Genomic DNA, 8,531 nt, shown 5'->3' on the forward strand with positions numbered 1-8,531 from the left:
TTCAGTGTTTTCAATTGATTTTTTTAAGATTGGACCGTCTTGTGTGTGTCTCGAAGTTAATTCATATACATTTGGAAAGTTTAAAGTTTTTCAATATATTACACCAGTTGAACCTTTGTTGCAAAAAGTTGTTCATCAGTTTTATGGTCCTCGTTGGAGTGCGCCACTTATGAAGATTTTTATTTATGGAGAAAGTCTCATGGTAAGTAAACTTTATAAATATTATACCACATCAATTAAATAAAGATTTTTATACCATTAGTTCGAACGTGATATTAACATATGGAATCATAAAGTACTTCATCGGAATCCTATCTTAGCTAAGGAAGATACATCGATAAAGAAGTTTAGGCTGTGGTTCTCTCAATTTTATTCGTCGAACAGCAAATCATATTCCGAAGCAACCAATATTGGTTGGTAGCTAAAATTTTACTGAAATTTAAAGTTTTATTAAACGATGGCTAAGTGAATACTGTGTCTCGAATGACCAATTTTTATTATTTTATTAAAATAATTTGTATATTTTTATATTAGGCGTCCATTATACCCGTTATTTGTAGTGATATGGATTTGTTGAAAACTGTACAAGTACAAGTATCAGTTGATCTAGGCATGTATATAAAAAAGGCGACATCTTGGCAAAACTGGACGATAGATTTCGGAAGGTGGACGATAGATGGATTGGGATGTATCGGTGAATGCAAAAGGACACCTCTTAAAGGAACATTTGCGAACCAGTAGACAGGAAGTTCCAAGGACTGTGATCAATGTGATCTACACCGTGAAAGTAATATACCAAGAGAACGAGATCCAGAGCGTGCAGCACACCCTTTCATCGCTATAGTGTTGGTGTTTCTCTCGATAATGACACTAGTGATGACCAACAAGCGATCAGTGCAGCGGCGTCTTGACCATTACCATGCGTTGGAAAAGATCGTAACCAGCATCCCACATCCGCCATAATTAACATCGCAAAAACTGAACTAAAAGACGAAGTCTGCTTAGCATACATAACCAGGGCAGTAATTATAATCAGCAAATTAAATAAATTAAATCAATTATTAAATAAAATAATAAGTAAAAAGTGAACCTATGCTTTTTTTTTAAATGCCAGCCAAAATAAAGTAACATCAATAACATCCTAAACAAGTGCGGTGACCAAGTAATTGGGGAACCAGATAGCTGTTGAAGCGTACTGCAGTGAAACTACCATACACATATATATATATAAATAGATCGACGATATTTCCTTTGTATATTATTTTCTTTACGTGTATTACGTTTTGTTTTATCGTCAGTATATTGTTTGTATAAATCCAGCTTCATGTAATATCCGGGATCCAACGTGTCGAGATCTCATCGTCCCAGATTTTCCTTATATCTTTTATTTTTTTTTTTTAACCAAAGTGCAATAGGCATAGAAGGCAGTGATAACCTCTTCCAGGCAATGCATTCTGTTGGGTCATGCAGCCGCCAAAACTGTGCAGTAGACTAATCTTATACTCTTAATATTGTAAGCCTAAGTAGTCAGTAGTAGCAGTTGCGATGCCCATAGTGCAAACCGCTGTTCTCGCACGAATTTATCTGTACGGCGCTCATTCCTTCTTCTCTTTGTTATCTACCTACATTAAGCTTGGGCGCAGCATTCGGCTGTCTGTCCCGCCAATTGTCACTTCTTCGTTTTTCGGCAAAGACTTAACTTGTGAATTCGTTATAGCTCTTGGTCGGCCCTAGCTGCCAGTATAATTAACAAAATAATCAGTATCAGAAAAAAGACAAAACTTTCTTCCGCTATTTATTTCTTGCAACAGCTATTGAAAAAGCTCAATAGCTAAACATTTGGTGACCCCGACGTGATAGTGTTAATTTGCATGCATTAATTAATGAACATATCCCGTTTACATAAATATATTAAAAAGCAATCGGTTGGACAAGCGAGTGGTGATTTCGGTGATAGTGGCTGTGTTTAAGCGAGCTAGCAATATATACATACATACATAGATACATATTTCAAGTGCAGCCCGCCCCGTTACGTGCATTGACTCCGCTTGCATGTTCGGCATTTGTTTTGTGCTTATCTTCCCGCTGAACCGAATTTAAAGCGATTTGTTGCTATGCCCGCTGAAAGTGACCAAAACAGGGTGACCTTTTTAGAGCGCAAAGCCAATGCGTTGTTCAGCAGGTTGCAGAGGCTACAAACGTCGCTGTCTAATGAGAAGCTAAGCGGTTACGACGAACCCACTCTTACGGTGAGGCTGGAGCAGATTGATGAGTTGGTAGTTGCTACCACCCAAAATTCTTGCATGCGTTGCCATAATGCAGGGCATGCCATATATTATTGCAATTAGAGACTTAGCGCGGAATCAGGCACCATACGCTGCTCCATCTAGATGGTCCGCCTTCCTCGCAGCCACATGTTCCGGTGTCTTCAAGCTCCCACACTGAGCCTTCTGCCCCGCTTTCGACTTTTTCTACTCTAATTGCCCAGGATCTCGGTGGTGACCTTGTGCTGCTAGCCACTGCAACCGTTCTAGTGCAGAATCGGTCGGGACTTTTCGTTCCCTGCAGGCCCTTGTTAGATTCTGGCTCTCAACTGCACTTGGTCACCTCTCCGTTTGCAAATGAACTGCAAGTTAAGAGGTCGAGGTCGTCTGGCTCCGTCACTGGAATCGGGAATTCCAATTTCGCGACTGATGGATTCTCGGTAGGAATTGCGATGCGGTCTGTCACTTCGAATTTCTCAACGAGCATAGCAGCAGTTATCGCTCCTAATATCACGGATCACCAGCCAAGCTTTAATGTGGTCATTGGGGTCTGGAAGATTCCAGAAAACGTGTTGACCGTTAATAGGAACTAGCCTGTTTTATGAGCTGCTATGCGTAGCGCCTTAATAGCGTCACGCGTTCCTTTTCTAGCCAGCGAGAAAAACAGCATTGATGTTGGACTTGATTTGCTTCTGTAGCGCTTTTGGGAGGTAGAAAATTGTCCCGGCCCAATAGTTCAAGCCACTAAGGAGGAGCTAGATAGCGAGGTCCAGTTTGTTAAAAATCACACCCGATTGCCAGCTGGCGATTACTCGGTACGTGTGCCGCTAAAACTCCATTTCGATTCTTTAGGAGATTCCTATCCTCAGGCTGTGCGGAGATTCTTGTCGCTCGAAAGGAAGCTTACAAAGCATCCTAGCTTGAAGGTGAAATATCATCATCTGGGACATACGTCGGCTGTGCCTCCGAGGTCAGCTCGTGCCGATATTTTTTGCCACATCACTGCGTCATGAAGGAGGATAGCTCTACCACCAAGCTTCGCGTTGTCTTTGACGGATCAGCTGCCACTTCCACTGGTTACCCGCTTAACGATATGTTAATGGGTGGCCCGGTCATCCAGCCCAAGCTATTTCACATCCTAATTCGATTTCGCTCACACCCAGTTGCCGTTACAGGAGACATATGTAAAATGTACCGATGTGTAAGGGTCTCGCAAGAAGATAGCTATTTGCAGTGCATTGTGTGGAGGGACTCCCCGATAGATGACCTCAAAGTATACAAACTTAACACAGTTACTTACGGCACCAAACCAGCCTCCTTCTTGTCCGTAAGGGCTATGCAGCAGTTCTCAATCGATGAGCAGGCAGCGTTTTCCGTTGGATCAGATATATTTTTGCGTGGATGATCTTATCTCCGGCTCCGGCACCGTAAAGGATGCTATCAACATAATGCAGCAGACGGCATTAGGACAAGGTATCGTTTATGAAGTTTGAAGATGGTAGCGATTTCACCAAAACTTTAGGTCTCCCTTGGAATCCCGCCTCCGACCAGCTATTGTTTTCGTTCTCTGCCTTTCAGTCGCCATTGAGACCCTGCAGACGCTCTGTTTTGTCTGCGATTGCTAAATTTTACGATCCTCTCGGCCTGGTCGGTCCTGAACTCACAAGGTGTAAAATCTTTTTGCAGCAGCTCTGCAAGGAAAAGCTGTCCTGGGATGAAAGCCTCCCGGAAACTCATAACACGAAATGGCTTGATATATGTCGCAGTTTGAAATAATAAGTCATGTTACTTTCCCTCGGTTCGTGTTTAGCGCAGAGTCTGTTCTTGAGGTGCATGGTTTTTGTGATGCAAGCATTGATGCCTATAGAGCCTGCGTTTATGTGGTTTCTAAAGGGAATCAAAGTTTTAGCCATTTACTTTGTTCGACGTCGCTCCGTTGAAGACCATAACAGCTCCATAACTGGAGCTTTGTGGTGCGGATCTTCTGGCTAAAATCATGAGGGAAATAGTTGGCTTGAAAGTATTTAAAGGACGGTACTGTTGTTGGTGCGAATCGACGGTGGCAGTTTCCAGAATCCGAGATGAGCCCGCCAGGTTCAACATATTTGTGGCAAATAGGGTTGCTGCCATTCAGGAGCTAACAGATGTCACGGCTTGGCGTTATGTTCCAACAGCGTTAAATCCGGCTGACATCTTATCCAGAAGATCCCTTCCGTCTGAGCTAAGCGAGTCGTCACTCTGGGCGCATGGACCCGCCTACCTTACGGTGCCTGAAAGAGATTGGCCAACAGCTTTTTGTCCTGACAAACCGGTGCTTGAGCTTCGTCGAAGTGTGTTCATCGTAAAGTCGCCGTACGTGGATGTAATTGCTAGCTCCAAATTTGCAAATTCTTACCCCCTTACATTTACAAATTTTGTAATGGAATTTGTCATCCTGGGCTCACCGTCGCACACATTCAAGAGCGTACTCAGATGATTAGCGCTTGGAGGGATCTCACGCTTTTGAGGTTGCTGGTATAGACTTCTGTGGACCCTTCTTTCACAAGTCGGATACTCGCAACAAGCCTTCGGATAAATGCTACGTCTGCGTATTTATATGCTTTGCAACCAAGGCAGTGTACTTGGAGCTGATCAAGGATCTCTCGACAGTTGCGTTTCTGTGCGCCAACTTTGTCGGCGCCATGAATGAACTTCTGGAACTTCGAAGGTTATTTCTCAGCAGCGAGCATCAAGGCTCCGTTCAGAATTTTTGCCTTTCGGAGACGATTGTCTGGCGGTCCCTCCACGGTCCCTCCACGGTCGCCCCATTTCGGTGGACTTTGGGAAGCGGCGGTGAAAACGGCCAAGCATCATTTCTACCGCGCTGTGGGTACGGCGGTTCTGACCTTCAACGAGCTGAGGACGCTGATGTGCCACGTCTCGGCAGTTATAAACTCCAGACCTTTAGTTCCCATTTCAGAGAACCCTGCCGATCTAGACGTCCTCACTCCGGCGCATTTTCCCAATGGTGGTCCGCCTTCGTCGTTTGCTCCAGCAGCGCTCCAAGTGGCGCTCCCCAAAGCGTGGCGTAGCCGTGGACAACGTCGATCTTGTTAAGGATGAGAATCTACCCCCAATGAGATGGCCTTTGGCGAGAGTCATGCAGTTGATTCCTGGCAGAGACGGCGACGCTCGAGTTGCAGAATTGGGTAATAAGGCGGGCAGTGAACAAGCTGTGTCTGCTTCCCCTTGAGGAAAACCAAGCTTCCCACGGGGGGAGGATGTTGGGTCATGCAGCCGCCAAAACTGTGCAGTAGACTAATCTTATACTCTTAATATTGTAAGCCTAAGTAGTCAGTAGTAGCAGTTGCGATGCCCATAGTGCAAACCGCTGTTCTCGCACGAATTTATCTGTACGGCGCTCATTCCTTCTTCTCTTTGTGATCTACCTACATTAAGCTTGGGCGCAGCATTCGGCTGTCTGTCCCGCCAATTGTCACTTCTTCGTTTTTCGGCAAAGGCTTAACTTGTGAATTCGTTATAGCTCTTGGTCGGCCCTAGCTGCCAGTATAATTAACAAAATAATCAATATCGGAAAAATGACAAAACTTTCTTCGGTTATTTTTTTTTCGCAACAGCTTTCGAAAACAGCTCAATAGCTAAACAGCATTCCACTGACAAAAATTAAATGTTTATTAATTAATATTTTCATAAGTAAATTTACCTTTTCGGCGTCAAGTATCAGCCTTGCTTTTGTATGCACAAAGGCAAGAGCCTTAAGAGCGACGTTTGTAGTCGTTAATAGTCAGCAGCTTTGCTGATGTGTGCTCCGTTGCCGGGTGGTGCACTCGATACTGTCCGCCAAACCAATTGTCATGTTGCCGAAACATCAAGCGATAGCAAAGTTTGCGGGGCAGTGAGGTCTGATGACTGACGAAATGTTTTAGAATAGATTGTTATTGTTATTGGAATAAGTAAATTTTAAATCCCTTAAATCAGAATATATCTGAGATTTCCTTGTTTCCCAGCAAAGTGCAGGCCGACCTTTGTTTTTAATTGACGTAGGTCGTTTAAGAGGCTCAATCCCAAAATGAGCAGAAGCGTAGATGTAATCGTAACGCATTAAGCAATGCGGTGCGGATATATAGTTTGTTTGTCAATCGAGGAGAGGGGGTGGGAGAACTGACAGGAAATCGTAAAGCCGACGCTGCCAAGTAGCCAGATCCTTTGTAAGGCTCGAATCCAGGCAAATAGGAAACCTGTTGTGGATTCCAAACGTATACGTCCAACTACCGTATGGAACCTTGTTAAAGCTCGGTAGGTAGTGGAAAACGCAGACATATTGGCCAGGTGTAACTATGTCATGAAAACGACCAACATCTCCGGTTAATTATTTGGATTTATTTTTGGCGCTTAAATACCGGACGATTTTGACGTTTTCAGTCCTGTCAGTTTTTGAGTAAAGAGAGATTTCTTGATCGCATAGCTGCACCCGATTTTTTTTTGTTTTTTTTGAGGAAAAGTATTTTCTTTGTTTTCCATTCTATTTTTTTTTGGTTTCCCTAATTGTTACCTTTCCTTTCGTGTGTTCGTCCCACCAAACGTATATTAAAACGTGAAGGCGTACGCCTCGCTAGCCGCAACCTACTGCCCCTTGCTCTGTCCCGGCCGGTCCCGCCAGACGCCTGTTCAGCCCCTACCGACGCTCCGCGCAATCGCCCGGCTTACACCGCAGTCACTGTAGCAAAACGCCTAGTGAAAGACCAACGTTCCACTCTACCGACTGGTGCGGACTGTGTCGCTGGGTGCCCGTTACTTGGGCTAAGGATTGTCGTCGTATGCGGACTCACGGTAGCTAACGGCTGCGAGTCCCTAGGCAATCGCCGGGTTCACGTACGTAGTTTCCGACACAGTCGACCGTGTCTTCACCACAATTCTTTTCGCCTCTTCGGTCCATTGTTCCGTTGGGTCCCGCCTGTTAAATGCCTCCGGACTAGCCGTGCTTCTTGGTATTGGACCTCAGTTACCTGTGTCTCAATTCGGAGTATTTCCTTGTCCCGAACGACTCGTCGTAGCGATCTTGTTTCTTGCTGACTATCACGGCGGCAGCTCCCTTGTTGACTTCGTTTCTTTACGTTGTGGACTCCCTTGTTGACTTCGTTGCTTTACGTTGTTAACTCGTATACTCCTTCTGCTTGACTGTCCAGCTTCCAGCATTCGTCCTGTGTATATAGGTCTCCTTTAAAAGTCCACGGTTTTACCGTTGGCCCGGCCCAAAGTTCAGCTTGGTCCGGTCCAAATTCCAGCGGATACCGTTGTTCTCTTACCCTGGCACGTCGACGCCTACTGTTGTCTTGCCGTCCTGCTCGCTCTCGCTCTCGCTCTCCATGTTCTCTCCTCCCGACCGTCTGTTCTCCAATCTCTCTTCCTACCGGTTCAGTTTCTCCTAACCCTCTGTCTCCAACTCCTCGGCTTCGCAGTACCGCTACTACGCGTCGCTTTCGATGGCGGATCCGTACCGGCTCGCCTGGGGCTTAGGATGTTATGGTGACAGGGTGTATCGTCCGTGCGACAAGCTAGTGCTCCTCCCCGAACCACCTTTGCCGACCACTGACTCCACCGTCCTTTCCTGCGTATGCCAGGCACTTGTCGCCCTTCCCGAAGGATCACCTGCGGGCTCGACCGGGGCTTAGGATGTTATGGGGCAGGGTGTATCGTCCGTGAGACAAGCTAGCGCTCCTTCCCGAACCACCTTTGCGACCACTGACTCCACCGTCCCTTTCTGACCACGCTAGGTCCTGGTGTTCGCTTGTCCTTCGCTGGTCCTTGCTTGCGGAGATCCTCTCTGGATGCTCGCTTGACGCACTTGTACTTTCGCTGCTTCACTGTCACTCGGTATTGACTGTCTGCCCTTTTGTCGTACTTTCTCGCTGACTTTCCGTGTACTCCGCGTATCCTTCCCGATCGACTATGTGGCTGTATGGCCCTTCGCGCACTTTCTTATTCTGTCCCGAGCTGCGCCGTCTCTTATATAGGCTGCGGGAATCCCGTTATTTCCCTTTTTTTTGCCACCGATGACCGCAGTATTTCTGTAGTTTGACCCCTTCGTGTGCTGCTGGTTCCGATACTTTTGCCCATCGATTGACACTATCGAGTGTCGATCGACCGCCTTGTGATCGAGGCGCCCCCTTCCCAAAACAAATGCCGATAAAAGAAGGAATTTAGACGATGGTTAGATTTCTCTTTTCCCTTTACTTATTCCAATCTCTCTTGGCAACGTGGCCCTCT

At 45.9% G+C, this 8,531-nt stretch overlaps 1 protein-coding gene across 1 annotated transcript in view; it reads left to right on the forward strand.

Moving 5' to 3' along the window:
• LOC122625484 (cholesterol 7-desaturase nvd) overlaps nucleotides 1-1,017 on the forward strand; it is a 289,338-nt gene extending 288,321 nt beyond the window's left edge. Inside the window, exons 6-8 of the mRNA XM_043805578.1 lie at nucleotides 29-202; nucleotides 263-465; nucleotides 535-1,017. Coding sequence (XP_043661513.1) covers nucleotides 29-202; nucleotides 263-421 — 333 coding nt within the window. The 3' untranslated portion in view covers nucleotides 422-465; nucleotides 535-1,017. The remainder of the gene's footprint in view (nucleotides 1-28; nucleotides 203-262; nucleotides 466-534) is intronic.
• Nucleotides 1,018-8,531: the final 7,514 nt, after the last annotated feature.

Source organism: Drosophila teissieri, unplaced genomic scaffold (assembly GCF_016746235.2).
Source record: "Drosophila teissieri strain GT53w unplaced genomic scaffold, Prin_Dtei_1.1 Segkk118_quiver_pilon_scaf, whole genome shotgun sequence".
Lineage (NCBI taxonomy): Eukaryota > Metazoa > Arthropoda > Insecta > Diptera > Drosophilidae > Drosophila > Drosophila teissieri.